General features: G+C 45.6%; 1 protein-coding gene across 1 annotated transcript in view; it reads right to left on the reverse strand.

The window, feature by feature from the left end:
- Positions 1 to 1,578: 1,578 nt before the first annotated feature.
- Positions 1,579 to 16,457, reverse strand: part of TTLL3 (tubulin tyrosine ligase like 3) — a 53,611-nt gene continuing 38,732 nt past the window's right edge. Inside the window, exons 15-19 of the mRNA XM_061613435.1 lie at positions 15,334 to 15,577; positions 13,176 to 13,611; positions 10,838 to 11,384; positions 3,317 to 3,474; positions 1,579 to 3,056 (exon numbers count right to left, since the gene is read on the reverse strand). Of these exons, the coding sequence (XP_061469419.1) occupies positions 2,916 to 3,056; positions 3,317 to 3,474; positions 10,838 to 11,384; positions 13,176 to 13,611; positions 15,334 to 15,577 (1,526 nt within the window). The 3' untranslated portion in view covers positions 1,579 to 2,915. The remainder of the gene's footprint in view (positions 3,057 to 3,316; positions 3,475 to 10,837; positions 11,385 to 13,175; positions 13,612 to 15,333; positions 15,578 to 16,457) is intronic.

Here is a 16,457-nt window from a genome sequence, read left to right on the forward strand (position 1 = left end):
CTTTGATTTTCAGTGGCTCCCACTTAGTTCTATGAGACAATGTAAGTGGGTTGCAATCTGAAACATTGTTAAAGGGGAAAAACAGACACTGAGATCACCAGGGGTAGAAGGAAGGCATGTTTTGCCCTCTTTCCCCACAATACGTACTGTCACCTCCCTTTTTCCAGGATTTAAGAGTCAAGAAGGCACCAGCAATTTTATTTCTTTAGAGAAACCAGTGTAGCTACCTGGCACCTTCTTGTATGCTCTTCACCTGCTAGCAGAGTAAAAAAGTGGTGGAGGCAGCAATAGTAATATAGGAGTAAGGGGGGGTAGGTAGGAGGGGCTACAAATAAGGGGAAGGGTGGAACTAAAGGAAGGAAAATGACTGCCCCCCCCAGTCCCAACTCTGCACCTGAAATCTCACCAGCAGTATGCTAGTCATAATTTTTATATTCTGTATATACAGCCCTGAGTTTTGCCTCTTTTCTCATACCCAAGCATTGTTATGCTCTAGTGTAACCTAAAAATATCACTTGGGGAACTGACTTTCAGGGAGTGAGGCACAGAGATCCACCAAATAGCTTCATAAGAGTGGAGTGGGTAATAAATGTAATAATAATAATCCAACAAATTCTGGGAGGGCTACAGGTTCCCTATCCCTGGGTTAATAAGACCTTTCTTGCATGTAAAATTTCATAGGCATAGGTTAAAATAATGGAAGATAAAAACAGAGGGAGTTTGTTTTAAGAAAATTATGGGTTCATATTAGGGTTGCCAGGCTCAGGGCCTGAGACTGATCCGGTATCTTTAGGAGAAGAGAAAGTCAGCTAAGTGCAGGTGTTCTTGCAACACTATAATGGGAAAAACCACAAGGTGGAATTCTCCTTTCCCCCTGCACAACTTTTAAAGATACAGAAGACCTCTTGGAGGCCAGGCCCTACCCTATTCTGAAATGTAGTGAGCTTGCTTATACAGTGGACTTGGCACTCAAATTATGAACATCCGCACCCACTCCCTATTGTTTCATCCTCCTGTATTGGTGTGTGTGTGTGTGGGCTTTCTGAATCCTGATTTGTAAGCATAATATCTTTTAGCCAGAGCTTGGTTTGCCATGTTTTCTTCTTACCTGTCTCCTGTGCTTTTAACAGCTCCTTCACTAGCAAAGTTTTAAGAGGGGAAAGTTTCTCTGGATTAATGGGATCAGACAAATTAATGAAGATATCAGTGGTTATGTATTACTTCCAGTCTCAGAAGCAGTGCATCTCTGAATACCAGTTGTTAAGAATCGCAAGTGGGGAGAGTAGAGTGCTGTTGCTCTCATGTTCTGTTTGGGGCTTCACACAGGCATTTGGTTTGCCACCGTGAGAGCAGAACGCTGGACAAGATGGGCCTTTGGTCTGATCCAGCAGAGGTCTTATGTTCTTAAAAATACTGAGTGGTATCCAACTAAATAGATCTGCTAGCACAAGGATTTTGGTTGTGCAACTGAACTTACCCACCCTCTCATGCCCCTCTCAGTTTTTTCTGGGGGTTACCCCCAACCCTCTGAAGCAGATTTGGAGGGGAGAGGAGAGGGCGGGGAAACTCCATTGTGCAAGTGGAAATGCTTGTGCTATTGGATGTATCTAGATACCACCCCTAGTGATGAAAAATGTATCATCTGCTGAATCTGATTGCCTGCCAGCTGTTAAGGTCACAGGAGCACTGCAAGGGGGAAAAGAGTGGCAATCCTACCTGAAACCTACTTCAAGAATAATACTTCTTTAAAGAATGGGGTCTGTAGAATTCTGTCCTCTAGTCAGCCTTTCTCAACCTGCTGGTCTCCAGAATTTGCTGGACTACAATTCCCATCATCCCTGACCATTGGCCATGCTGGCTGGGCCTGATGGCTGTTATAGTCCAACAACTTCTGGGGGCCCAAAGGTTGGGAAAGGCTGCCCTAGATCACTATTTCCCCATACATACATATCTTTACATTTTAAAAAAATGACCAGGCATCTGTTCTTAGCAAACTTCTACAATGGTATTAAAACTAAGATTTCTCTTATTTTTCCTCCACTTATTTTAACACTATTTCTCACTGTCAGAGCAATTATACTAGATTTACAGGCTGGTTAGTTATAAACTGGCCAGGTTGCAATTCATGTTTAAGTCCCTGGCTAGCAATTAGTTTTTTACTGGAAAGCTATTTTGAGGCAATAAAAAGTACCAGACTGTCCCCACTTCCCCAAAATGGATTGCCAGCATGCCCCATAGCCAGACCCGCCAATCCCTCTGCTCATATACTCTTGCTTGTGAGTTGGCAGCAGTGGGTGCTGGTAACTGGTCTTGATTAAGGGAGCCCAACTGAGCTCTGAACACACCAGTTGCTGATCCCTGGGTTAAGGATTGACAAAGGCAGAGGGTCACAATCATGGTTCTTTGTTTTAGCATGTGAGATAGAACAATGGAACCATATGTTATCTTCCTGGAAGGGTGTGTGTGTGTGGGTCTGCATGTTTGTATGTTTACAGCAAGAGAGCAATTTGTATTGCCCCTGCTAGATAAAAAACTGTCAATGCCCTCCTCCCCTGCTTTGACCAGGGTGCTCTCTATGAGCAACAGGTCTCTCACTCTCAGCAGCTTTGGTCTTCTTTTTCCATGGCTTTTAGTCTCTTCTCTTCTTGGGTGTGGAGGAAGGTGTCTCAAAGGGTGCTTGGTTTTTCATGCTGAGGGTTTGAAATCTTCCTAAAGTTTATCTAACCACATGATGGGAATACCATAGCAGAAATCTACTTCCACAGGCAGGTGCAGGGAAGTTGAAGAGCCCCAGTCATCTTCAGAATTTAGGCAACTGATTCAGGCATCATGTGATCCACTAGAAGTCTTCTAAGAGCTCAAAACTAGAGTGTATTTCTAAGTGCAACTCCACTGGAGCTCCTCTTCCATTTTTATCAGACTGAAGACACAGAGTCCTCTACCATGGTGGAATTATTCCAGGTGGTTTCATAGTCTTTTCCCCCTACGCGAGGCAATACAGGCTTCTGGTTTTCAAAAGCTGGTACCAGAGGTGGCAGCTGCTGCTGCTGCTCATCCTAGACATATGAGTGAGGGAAGGATCAATGGTTACTGGACTGGGAGAAGGCAGCATGTCCAAAGGGAGCATGGTGACATCTCAGCTCCTGCTTGAAGCTGCAAGATGTGTTAATAGTAGAAAGCAGCTTTAGACAGTCCCCATAGGTGGAGATGCAGAAGGAGGCAGGCAGAGAGGGGCAATTCTACATGCAGGGTTGGTCATTAAAGCTTCTTGGGGCAGGAGTGCTGTCCCACGAGCAGAGAGGAACTTGGTGAATACCTGAGCCTGGCATGAGATGACTGCCTTGCTGTAGTAGAATTTGGGAGCTCTAGGAAGTAAAGGCCCAGCTCTGGAACAGCAGCGCAGCACTTGCCAACTTGCCACAGCCTTTTCATCTTTGCAGAAGAGGCAGGGGAGCTTGTGGAATGCAGCCGGGCCTGGGGAGGAACCAATAATACAGCACATGGGCTTAATGATGAGACCCTGCAAAGTTCTAAAAAAGCAAAATGCCCCTTAGACACAGGGCCAGCTGCTTTAGCCATTTGCAGAAAGCAAAAACAAAAAGACACAGCAGTCTCCAAAACGAGAAAAGCCGTGGGTCAGCACCAGTTTGCAAGGGGAAGGGGGAAATGAGATGATGGTAGGCTGTCACTCCCATCCAAAACTCACTGCACCATAACCCACAGCTACTCACAGGCTACAAAGCCAAAGTTCAAGAAGCAACAGTCCCTTCAGCGAGGGGTGGGGGGAAACAGTGCAACATACCATACACACCACCACTGGAAAGGCCCACCACAGCAGACAAACGCCTGACTGAAAACCTGTAGACTGAAAGACACACTCATCTCAGCCCATGGGTTCTATGGTCAAGGGAGCAGGAATCCCCCAAGTAAAATGGCAGGATAAAATACCTTAAGGCTGCTATGAGAAATAGTGTTAATATATAAACAATGAAAGGAAGCAATCATTTTGTAAAGAGCTGTGGAGGAGACGAGTCTGCTTCCTATAGGACAAGAGTGGAAGGTGAAAACAGCTGAGCAAAGCTTACTGTAGGGTAGGGTTGGGTTGAGAGGCCCCACAGTGATATAACGTGGGCACTTTTTTAGCAGTTGAAACTCAACTGCAGCTTTTCCGTCATTGTATCTCAGAGGTGGTGTAATGTAATGACTTAGGAGGATGAGCTGAGCGGCCCTGAGTTGCGGCCTCATCTCAGCCACAAAATCACCATTCCCAGGCATCTTAGGAAAGCTGCTGTTCTCCAAGCCTCAGCTCCACATCTGCAGTCTGACCTTACAGGGCTGTTGTAAAGCTTATTGAGGTAACAAGTGGGACCTGAAACAAAATGTTGCAGCGTGGAGTGCTTCTATTCAGGATTCCAGCTAGCATGCCATTGTCCTTTTCCAGGATACTCTATTAAATTTTCCTTGGCCCTAGTTTTCCATCCCTCCCTGCAAAAGTCAGCATTGTTTGGCCACTGAGTATGTTCAGTCCTCATTGAGCTGTTCTGCCCCTCCCTGTTAGGATTTTTCACTCTAAAGTATTTTTTTCTATATCAGCAAACCTTAATGTCCCCTGAGCCTGTCAATACCTCTCTCTTGTGCATATGAAGAATGAATTTGCTGTTAGCATATAGGATGAAAGTACGGGAAGCACTTTGATTGCTCTAGTGCTATGTAAGTAGTTCTTCAAGCACACATTGTTGGATTCTAGCTGTCATGAAACTGTTAAAGACATAGGTGATCCCCTTGGAATGAAGATTCAGTGACAGGACAAGTTTCACCTGTTGAATTCAGCCTTTTGCACAAGTGTTAAAGGCAAAGAATATTTTAAAGAAAAGTGGCATACCTACAATTGTGTCCTGAGGCACAAGCCTAATGTATTCTTTAAATAATGTGTTATTTAAGAAAGGGCAAAGGCCCAGTGGTAAGCCACACCTTTTCCAGTGTACCACAGTCCCTGTATTTATAGCCCTCCATGGATTGCTGAAGGGCCTATAAAGGTGGGGGTGGGCTTGCCAGTATGCCCCCCCATGACTGTAAATACAGAAGGATGATGAATGCTCAGTAGGGCTACACTGATGGGAAAATTTAGCAGGATATTGTGATAAGCAACTTAAAAGGGGCAGCTTTAAAAACTAGTTTTCACATTAAAAAGCATCCATAACCATGAGGAACACTATGTTAATGAAATGCCTTATAGTCCCACTTAGCTTGCTCACCTGAATTTGCTAGCGAGTGGTTTATTCCTACATTCTGCTTCTGTCTTTAAAGAAATATTTGGTATATACTGTGGAACTTGTTCATGCAAATGGGTGGTTCTGCACCCATAAAGTTTTGGAGAAGGGCAGTTGGTGTGCTGATGCATTAGGACCAAAGACCAGAGTGAGGATCTGTGAAGTACCACCACTCCATTATTATTGCCCAATGCCACCCAAATGTGAGGTTTTAACAGCTGCTGTCCATGTATTTTTTAGACTTTCCTGTGTCACCATACTGCCTAGAAACTTTTTGTGGCTTTTAGAAGTCTATATTTGAGGCACAACTGCATGCTTTATGACAGGAATGGGGAACCTGTGGCCCTCCTAATATTGTTGGCCCATAGTACCCATCTCTGATTATTAGTTATGGTGGGTGGGGCTGATGAGAGTTGGAGTCCAACAACATCTGGTGGGCCACAGGTTCCCCATCCCTGCTCTGTGGCCCTGCAAACAGCTGAAGTTCCTGGCCACAGCTCTCCAACTTCCAACTGGGCCTAGGAACACCTCAAGTAAATGGAGCTAAATGGACATCTGTGCACCCATCATCTCTCTACTGGGAAGATGCAGGGCTTTCTTTCCTTTCCCTAGCTCATCACCTCTCACTGCCCCAAATCACAAAGTACTGGTAGCTCTATTCCTGCTATCCTTACAATCTTGAGATAAAGACAAATCATGGAAGCATCCAAAAGAGGAATGTAATGGCTAACTTCAACTCACACAGACTGACTACATATGTGTTCCAGTCATGAAAAAGAGGGAAAATTTCTAGAAACCCTAAATGATTGTACCTTAGAACAGTTGGTCTTAAGAACATAAGAAGAGCCTGCTGGATCAGGCCAGTGGCCCATCTAGTCCAGCATCCTGTTCTCACAGTGGCCAACCAGGTGCCTGGGGGAAGCCCGCAAGCAGGACCTGAGTGCAAGAACACTCTCCCCTCCTGAGGCTTCCAGCAACTGGTTTTCAGAAGCATGCTGCCTCTGACTAGGGTGGCAGAGCACAGCCATCATGGCTAGTAGCCATTGATAGCCCTGTCCTCCATGAATTTGTCTAATCTTCTTTTAAAGCCATCCAAGCTGGTGGCCATTACTGCATCTTGTGGGAGCAAATTCCATAGTTTAACTATGCGCTGAGTAAAGAAGTCCTTCCTTTTGTCTGTCCTGAATCTTCCAACATTCAGCTTCTTTGAATGTCCACGAGTTCTAGTATTATGAGAGAGGGAGAAGAACTTTTCTCTATCCACTTTCTCAATGCCATGCATAATTTTATACATTTCTATCATGTCTCCTCTGACCCGCCTTTTCTCTAAACTAAAAAGCCCCAAATGCTGCAACCTTTCCTCGTAAGGGAGTCGCTCCATCCCCTTGATCATTCTGGTTGCCCTCTTCTGAACCTTTTCCAACTCTATAATATCCTTTTTGAGATGAGGCGACCAGAACTGTACACAGTATTCCAAATGCGGCCGCACCATAGATTTATACAACGGCATTATGATATCGGCTGTTTTATTTTCAATACCTTTCCTAATTATCGCTAGCATGGAATTTGCCTTTTTCACAGCTGCCGCACACTGGGTCGACATTTTCATCTTGGAACCAACCAGAGGTGTAGCGACCTTAGACTTAATATTAAGTGGCAGCTTAATATTAAGTGGCAGCTGTTGAACCCACTGGAAGCATAGACCTAGTGCCATTAAATTAAACATACATGTAAATGACCAAATCCCCCCCCCAATATCCAAGACAGTCACATTTGACTTTAAAAGTCAAACTTTCCAAAAATGAGATTAGTAAAAAGGAAGTTGAAAGGCAAAGTTAAGAGGCTCAAATCACTCCAAAAAGCTTGGGAGTTGTGTAAAAACACAATATTAGAAGCTCAACTGGCATGTATACTGCAGATCAGGAAAGGTACCACCAAGACCAAAAGGATGCCAGTGTGGTTAACACGCAGAGTCAAAAACTCTATTGGCAACAAGAAAACCTCCTTCGAAAAAATGGAAGTCTTGTCCAAATAAGAAGAACAAAAAGGAACACAAACTTCGGCAAAAGAGGCAAGCAGACAATAAAGGGTGCTACAAAAGAATTTGAGGAGCACATTGCTAAAAACAAAAAGACCACCACCAACAAAAAATCTTTAAATACATTAGTAGCAGGAGACTGTCTAGGGAACATTAGGAAAGGAACTGAAAATAAAACTGCTGATATCATAATGCCATTATACAAATCTATGGTGGGGCCACATTTGGAACACTGTGTAGTTCTGGTTGCCTCACCTCAAAAAAGATTATTGTAGCATTGTAAAAGGTTCAGGACAGGGCAACCAAAATGACCAAGGAGATGGAGCAACTCTCATGTGAGGAAAGATGGCAGCATTTGGGGCTTTTTAGTTTAGAGAAGACAAGAGGTGACATGATAATTATGCAAGGCATGGAAAAAGTGGATAGAAGAAAGTTTTTCTCCCTCATAACACTAGAACTCATGGACATCCAATGAAGCCGAATGTTGGCAGATTCAGGACAGACAAAAGTAGCGCTTCATGCGGTGTAGTTAAACTATGGAATTTGCTTCCACAGGAGGCAGTGATGGCCACCAACTTGGATGGCTTTAAAAGAGGATTAACCAAATACATGGAGGATAAGGCTATCAGAGGCTACTAGCCCTGATGGCTATGCTGTCCTTCCATGGCCAGAAGCAGTAGGTATCTGAATACAAGTTACTGGAAACCACAGGAGGGGAAAGTGCTCTTCTGCTCCGGTACTGCTTGTAGGCTGATCCTTGGGATCTGATTGGCCACAGTGAGAACAAGATGCTGGACTAGTTGGGCCATTGGCCTGATCCAGCAGGTTCATGTTCTTATGCAATTTCATTGCTCATTGTTTTCATACAGAAAAGGGGAACATAAGGTATTTATTACTGGGTGCAGAATTCAGCATATTTGGATTTTCTTTTTGGAGGGGAGGGAGGGAACTCAACTTTCTAGACCTCAAGCCTGCAAAAGTAGTCTGAAATTGTGTGGGAGCAGTACCTGACAGAATATAAAAAGTGGAGTAGGCACCAAGGAGGATGCCCAGTGGCAAAGGACTTTGACCCTCTGCATGACTAGCAGGAGCAGAATAACAATTTTAAAAAATAAGCAGATGGTGCAAGTTGGGTTATTCTGGTGCAGAATGTCAATTTATTTAAGGGGCAGAATAAAATCTTGTACACAAGCACACAGCCCTGGCAAAAGACCTTGAGTCAACTCCATGCCAGTTATTCACCTGGTTTGGTCCATGCTACTGTGATGAAAAAAATCATAGCAGCAGACAAAACAAGTAAGTTAAAGCAGGGAAGATGGATAACCAGGTTCTGATTCAAGAGGATGGTGGTATGTGGTGTGGGCCATACAGCAAGGATGAGGATCTTGCAGACCTCTAGATGTTGTTGGGCTCCAACTCCTGTCAGCCTCAGCCAGCATAACAAAAGATTGTGGAAGTTCTGGTCTTGCAGCATACGAAGGGCCACAGGCTCCCTGCTCATTGTACATAGAAAGGCTCTTAAAAGGCTAAAGAAGCAAAACTCAGAGCCACCAAACAGAAACAAGAAGAAATGGCACCTGGACATCTTGCAGCCTGCTGCATCGCAGATGGCCCGTGGTGGATCTCGATGAATACCGAGCAAAGTACCATCAAGCCCCAAACACAGGGCCCAGCATAGCTAGCATGCACCTCGCCTTCCTAAATGAGCTGAGGAGAATCCCCTTCTCCTGGCTCTTTGGTTAGAACATTATTTTTTTCAGAAATGGAGACCACTTTTTAATTGCCAACATACAATAAGGAACCCATGTTTAATTTTTTACTGTTAAGTATATCTGTTAGTCTCTGTTTTTTTCACCCACTCCATAACACTTTAAAATATGCATCAGGGCCCTGCGACCCTACTTTTAAGTACCTGGCAACACTCTTGTCCACAAATAATAAGACCCCCCACCTCAATGTCATCTAACTTCAGCCTTATGCAGTGAAAGATTTCCCCAAACCATCCCCAGTATAAAAATCTACCCAGGTTCATCCCTCCTCGTCATACTACTAAGCTTTTCTTGCAGATCATTATACCATTCCGCTGAATAAAGCTCTCTCCCTACCTTAGTCTAGGACCAGCCACCTGTTCATGGTCTTGAACTATCTGATTGCAGACACAGCAATGCTGAGTGCTCTCTCTCACTTGCTTGTCTCACCACAGTCTCAATGGTTTTCTGACTGAGCCTCGATATCAGAGATCTATAATCCAATTGTAATGGGCTAAACTTAACTTTGGTGTGTTCCTTCTCTCTATATAAAACATGGCTATTGGACCTTGCTTGTTTAGCCATCGCTTAGGCAACCTACCTAGGGACCAATATACTAGCCTTGACTTTTGACCCTCCTGCCTGAATTCACCATGCTTGTAGCTTTCTCTCTTCAATATGAAATCTATTCCTGCTTCATCAGCTTATAGCTTCTGACCTTTTGAGTCGTGTAATTTACTCTGCCTGAGATTCAGCCCTCTGGTTCCAGTGATATTGGAAGTATTCCTGCTTGCAATCACTACATCACCACAAATGGGCACATGTGGAATATTGAGAAAGTCATAAAATGGCTGCCGGGGGAACATGTCCATTCACAAAATGGCTGCCGGGGGAGCATGTCCATTCACAAAATGGCTGCCATGATGGGTGTGGCCAGCCACAAAACATCAATTTCACAGAAGGCAAATTAGCCTAAATGAATTTTACTTGTGAAGATCTGTTTGCATTCCAGTTCAGAACCTCCCCTGCCCCCCATGTGTCCTTAGGATCAAAGCTCTTCATACCATGGTCTTTATTCTCTCTCTCTCTGTGGTTTCTACCTCCCTTAAATCCCTGGGCTCCACCCACCTCCCTAATGACCCACAAACTGAGTCTTCATTCTGCCCTCACACAAACATCAAAGACCATTGGTCATTAGGGAGAGGGAAGAACAGGATATTCTATTTTTCATTTAGTTTTTTCTAACTTTGTTATTATGTAAATACACACACACACACACAATCGGTCATCCTATATCCTGCCCCATCCACCCTGACCTGCTGCTCCCTCTGCCATCACGCACTGTGGCCAGCTTTCCTTCAAAGTCCTTTATTGGGATGGAGTGTCCAGCTCCCAGCAACATGATTCCCCCTCCACATAGCCCCATATTAAGTGTTGCCCAGACCCTATAGCATGATTCCTGCCTGCAGCAACAAGCCCAAAGCCAGGGCTGCGCCTGGGTCACCGGCAGTTCCTGTCCCTCTGCCGCCGCCTTCTGATCATAGATGCTCTAATGGCATTGAGCTCTGCAGCTGAAGCTAAATCCATGCCCGGAGGGGATGGAGGAGTTGGGGGCACAGGCATGCTACGCATGAAGGACTGCCCTAAGCTCCGCAAGCGCTGTTGCACCCTGGGTCTCACAGGGTAAGAGGAAGAAAGGTGAGTGCAGGAGACTGGCAGGTCATGAGAGAGAGAGAAAGAAAGCACTTCCTGCATTTGCACCTTCAGACACAGCTCCCTACCTGCCACTGGGGTTGCTTTGCTGGGCACCTGAACCATCACACTGGTAGGCTTGGAGACCTTGGCATGATGCAGGGTGGACTCCTGTGGGCCAGGGTCCAGATTCTGAGAGCTGGATTTGCCACAGAGCTGAGCCGGGTGTGACAACTTGTCCCCTGGGATAACAGTGGTGGTAGCCATGCTGTGTGCCATCAGGATCCTCCTGTTACGAGGGTCCGGTTTGAGCTTGCTGGGCAGCTTGAACCTCACAGACATTGAAGAAAGGATCTTGCTGGAGGGAGTCTTCTCCCTGGCTTTGTTCTCCTTTCCAGGAGCTGCTGGCTCTGTTGCCTTGCTGTATGCGGATGCCCAGCATGGGGTAGGTGGTCGAGGGGTATCATGGTTACTGCGTCGGTAGGTCAGCTTCAAGGCCTTGGGCTGCTGCTGGCTACAGCTGTTCCTGTTATCACCAGGAACAGGGCTTCTTTGGAATGCAGGCCGAGGCTTCTTGACAGTGGACCCTTCTACTACAAGGCTAGTGCCAACATACTGTGGGATTTCCACAGCTGCCTGTGGGGGGAAATGGAAGCAAGATGAGAACTGCCAAGTGCACCTCAGGTCATTGGGACAGGGCAGTAGATTCCCATGACTCTTGGCTCGCAAAGCTGCCACAAGGTTGCTGCTCCCTGAGACCAGGCTTCAAGGATACAGTTTCATCAAGTAAAAATGGCCCCCAGATGCATCAACCTCTGATGCAGAGGTGGTTTTGAGAAGCTGTTCTGAAACCGTGTGCACTTACACACTGCAGCATATTTTGAGATAATTGCTAGGGTGCTTGCAAAAAACTGAATCATTCAGAGTCCTCCAATACTGCATGACTCACATCCTTCTCCCCATCAGCCTCCTCTGAGAGCAGATAATTCTGGAATGTCTCTGCATCAGAGGGATAGAATGATATCCCACCTGATGCAGAACCATGCTGGAATGGACCAGAGGAGGTCATCCATTGCAGTTCTCTATGAGATGCGTCCAGAGCAACATCTCCTAATCAAGAGACTTCCAAGGACACATTGAAGATTGAGTTCCAGCACCAAGCTTGAGGGGAGCCTGGGCAAGCTGCCTTCTACCCCCCGCCCCCCACTATGTAGTATGCAACCTCCCTCCACCAGCCAGGCAACGCTCAGGGGTCCCTTCCTCTCTTTTGTATTACATTTTTACAAGGATGGCAGGTGTAGCTATCCACTGTTTTCTTTTCCCCAAAATGCTGAGGAAATGGTGGGGCCTAGAGACATTCTGGGGAAGTGAGAATGTTGAGAGGCTATAGCTTGCTTCATGTGTGTCACCCTAGTAAAAATACAAGAAAGAAAGTAAAAAGGATGGTGACGAACAGCCTCAGCTCTCATAGGCCTCAGCTTTTGACTGACCAAGCTAGGCCTATGCGGATCAAACTGCAAGGCAGCATCCAGACTTGAACTACACATTTGTTGCTCTTACACTGTAAACTGCATGTCACTTCCCATACTTGGAGGAGCGGGAGCATAGCACTTTTGTGAGTGTGTGTGCATCCTGCTATGTTCTGTCAACACTAGTGGGTGTGGAAATCCAATCAGTTCTTTAAAATAAGTTCATAGATTTGTGCTAGAATGCTTTTTAGTGTGTGATTACATTAAGTATTTTAAAAACAGTATAGGCTGTCAATTTGCACTTTTTAAAAAGTATGTCAGATCAGCAATTTGAAAAAGGTGGAAAGAGCATGGAAACACCATGATATGATGAGGATGTTATGTAGATACCCGGTAAAAGGTGAGTGAACAAAGAGTGGTAATTTCACAACAAACACTTAGTGTAAAAATACCCCAGGTATCCGTGCTTTTGAATAACACTTTGAATGTGGGGAAATGTAAAATTTTATATTTGTTACATTAATGAATTCAGTCATCAAAATGTATCTTAATAAAAATAAAAAGTCTGCATATGGTGCTGCCTCCCAAACCAATCAAGGTACACCCTGCAGAGGAGGCACTTCTACCTGCTTTACTGAGGTCCTGTCCCAGTCCCTGAAGCATTGAAGATAGCTCTAACTGAGCTTTCTCAGCCTTCTGATGACCATCCAATGCTCTTGTTGCTTGGCTGCTCAGACATCTAATTGGTCTGCAACATTCAGTGCAGAAAGGATGAGCCATCTATATCCAAGGCTACCCAAGAGTTGCAAAGCAAGAACCCAAAGTAAGGGAGGCAGAGCGAGCACAAGGCAAATAAGGCAGACTGGGAAGACGCCTCATCCAAGCAGCTCCACAAGGGCAGCTAATCCCAATCTGTGAGGTTAAGACAAAGACACACGGGACCTGTGCACTAACTAACCTGCTTGTAGATGAGCTCAAAGTTTCCTGTGTTGCAGTTGCGATCATACTTGCGGTCAATGACCACACGTAGGGTGTCTTCTTGTACGCTGGCACAAAGTCGGGTGGTGACGGCAGTGGAGGCTGCCATAGTGGGGCTAGCATTGATCTCAATCAACCACGGCTGGTAGTTTTCTCCAAAGAGAAAGTCTGCGCCGTAGAGCTCAAAGCTGTTTTTGCGGAACTCCACCAAGTCTTGTGAGGTTTGCATGGCGTGAATGATCGCTGCCTTCATGCCAGGCACAATCACCTTTGACCACGCCTCAGGTGCCCCCATCTGCCGCAGGTGGATCTGGAACTGCTCAGATGACCACATGTTGTCAGGGGGAAGCTCAGAGTGGCGATTCAGTGAGTTCTCATAGTGCTTCTGGATGGAGTTATTGCAGAGGTGGATGGAGCTGGGTTGGAGAAGAGGATGGGATCAGTATGCAAGAGATGGTCAGATGCAGTGGATAACAATACAGGATTTGGACATGGGAGATACAGGTTCATCCCTGCTAAGCCACAAGAGGAAGTGAGGAAGCTGCCTTATACAGAGTCAGACCATCTAGCTCAGTGGGGTCTACACAGAAAATAGTGCAGCAGTTGTTGAAGATTTCAGACAGGAGGCTTTCCCAGCCCTACCGGGAGATGCTGAGAACTGAACCTGGTACCTTCTGCATGCAAAGCAAATGCTCTACCATTGAGCTGCTCCCCATTCTAAAATTCTCCCCATCCATGGTGATCAAGGGCATTTCTTCCCTGCATATGGCAATGCAAAGAACAGTTGAGGCCCACAGCAGCCCAAGACACCCCCAGTTGGCTTACCAATGAGGTAACCACGGTACCTCTTGGGCACCTATCCCATGCCAGGCACCAGCTAATGACAAAACATGATTGCTGTGAGTTGCTCTACATCCTTCCTTCCCCAGAAACATCACTTCTCTCTACTCCAGACCCACAGCACCCTCAGTGCTCTCTGAACAAATCATATTTCCATTCCTCCCCAAAATATGCTTAAAAGTTCCTCACAGTCCCTCTCCTTATCCCTGCAACCACACCCAGGCTCCCAGCTCCTTTTTCGTGCTCATGCTAAACCGATGTCCATCACCCACCCGCACTACTGCTTTTTTCATTTCCCCCCATCTCTTCTCCATCCCCAGCCACCCTCTCTTAGGGTTCTCCAAGATATTCTGTTCATCTATTATGCTCTGCTGCTGCCACATGTCTTCCCCAGTGACAAAGCTGACAAAATGTTATCTGGGTCAAGCTGCTTTGCAATGTTATAGAGCAATGCTTGTCTATATGAGGGCTCTGGTTTATATAATTTAATGCAATAAACTGCCTGTTAGGTCACACTGCCCTCACAAAGTGGTTCACAAAGAGAGACTGAATAGAGAATAGAGAAAGAATGAATAGGAATATATAAACTTTTCCATTCTGGCAGCAGACTTCCAAAGTTTTCAATTTCAGGTTTACAATTAGCTTAAATTGTCAAAGCTGACGTTTACAAACTATTTACTCTGGAATAATAATTGTAATGATGATGTAAGTGAACATAGGAAGCTGCCTTATACTGAGTCAGGCCATTGGTCCGTCTAGCACAGGCTTGTCCACAATGGCTGGCAGTGTTTCTCTGGGGTTAGACAGCAACCTCTTCCAGCCCTACAGGGGCCTTCTGCATGCAAACCTTCATGTGCTCCATCAGTGAGCTACAGTCCTTCCCAAAAGACATCATAGGCCAGCCTGGTGATCTCTGAAAAGTCACAAGCACCCTTGCTAGGGAACTGTCATGACAGGAACATAGACAGCTACCTTATACGGAGTCAGATCACTGGTCTACCTAGCTCAGTACTATCAACACTGGCTGGCAGTGGCTCACCAGGGTTTCAAGCAGGCATCTCTCCCGGCCCTACCTGAAGATTCTAAGGACTGAACCCTGGACCTTCAGCATGCAAAGCAGGTGCTTTACCACTGAGCTACAGCCCTGATGGGATATCAACAAGGCTATTCAAGAGGGAATGGACTGAACAGAATGAAGTCTTCACAAAGCAGCCCATTTCTTTTTTGGTCTGTCTCACACACACATGGAATAGAAAGCTGGACCTAGCTGCAGGGGAGATAAGCAATGGAAAACTCACGTGTCCAGGTTGTGTAGAGAAAAGGGCTGTGTAGAGAAGCGGATGTAGCTATGCCGGTAGAACCAGATGGTAAGTGGGTTCCAGTCAGTCACCAGAAACCACTGGCGCAGATCAAACTTGGTGCCAAATATGAGCAGGGGTGTCTCAATGTATTTCTGTACCACCCACTTGCCATCCTTGACGATCATGGGATCGCAATCCACTAGCTTCACAATTTCCTCCAAGCGGTCCATGCACATGATGCCTGTTAGGAAAGGCTCACTTGTGGTCATGACAGCCACACAACTTTTCCATCCCCACATTCTTGTTATTAGACCAACTGAGAGCAAAGCTAAATGCTCAGACATCCTTTCTGCAAAGTCTACTGGATACAGATCCCTTTCCAGAACCAATGCATCACAGATGGCAAGAGACACATTCCCCTCTTAAGGGCAGCAGAGTACACGTTTAGAGTCATTGGTGACCAGCCTGCATTGAGCAGGGGGTTGGACTTGATGGCCTTATAGGCCCCTTCCCACTCTACTATTCTATGATTCTGATTCTATTCTAGCCTCCACTCAATGGACAGGATGTGTAGCATCCTCCTCCATGCAATAGCTATGCTTATGAGAGTGGCAGCCATATAACATCAGCATCAGGAGCTGTGAAGTGGTTAGTGTTGGACTATGACCTGGGAGACCAGGGCTTAAACCCCCACTAGGCCATAAAGCTCACTGGGTGACCTTGGGCCAATCACTGCCTCTCAGCCTAACCTACCTCACAGGATTGCTGTAAAGATAAAATGGAAGAGGGAGAGAACTACGTACACCACCTTGAGTTCCTTGGAGCAAAGGCAAGATATAAAAACAATAACAATATAATAATAACAATATAATAATAATAAACACATTTTTATCCTACTCTTCAGGGGGGAAAAGACTCCTGGAGTAGCTAACAAATGATTCTTTGCAGGCTACTTGTGGGTTTCTCATAATAATGGTTGGTCACTGTGAGAACAGGATTCTGGACTGGACAAGCCACTGGCCTGATTCAGCAAGTTCATCTTATGTTCTCTGCCCTTAGGCTCACAATGTAAAAGACATGACACAAAAGGAAAAGGATTTGGAGGGAAGAAGGGGAAAAAA

Source organism: Rhineura floridana, chromosome 3 (genome assembly GCF_030035675.1).
Source record: "Rhineura floridana isolate rRhiFlo1 chromosome 3, rRhiFlo1.hap2, whole genome shotgun sequence".
In the NCBI taxonomy this organism is placed as follows: domain Eukaryota; kingdom Metazoa; phylum Chordata; class Lepidosauria; order Squamata; family Rhineuridae; genus Rhineura; species Rhineura floridana.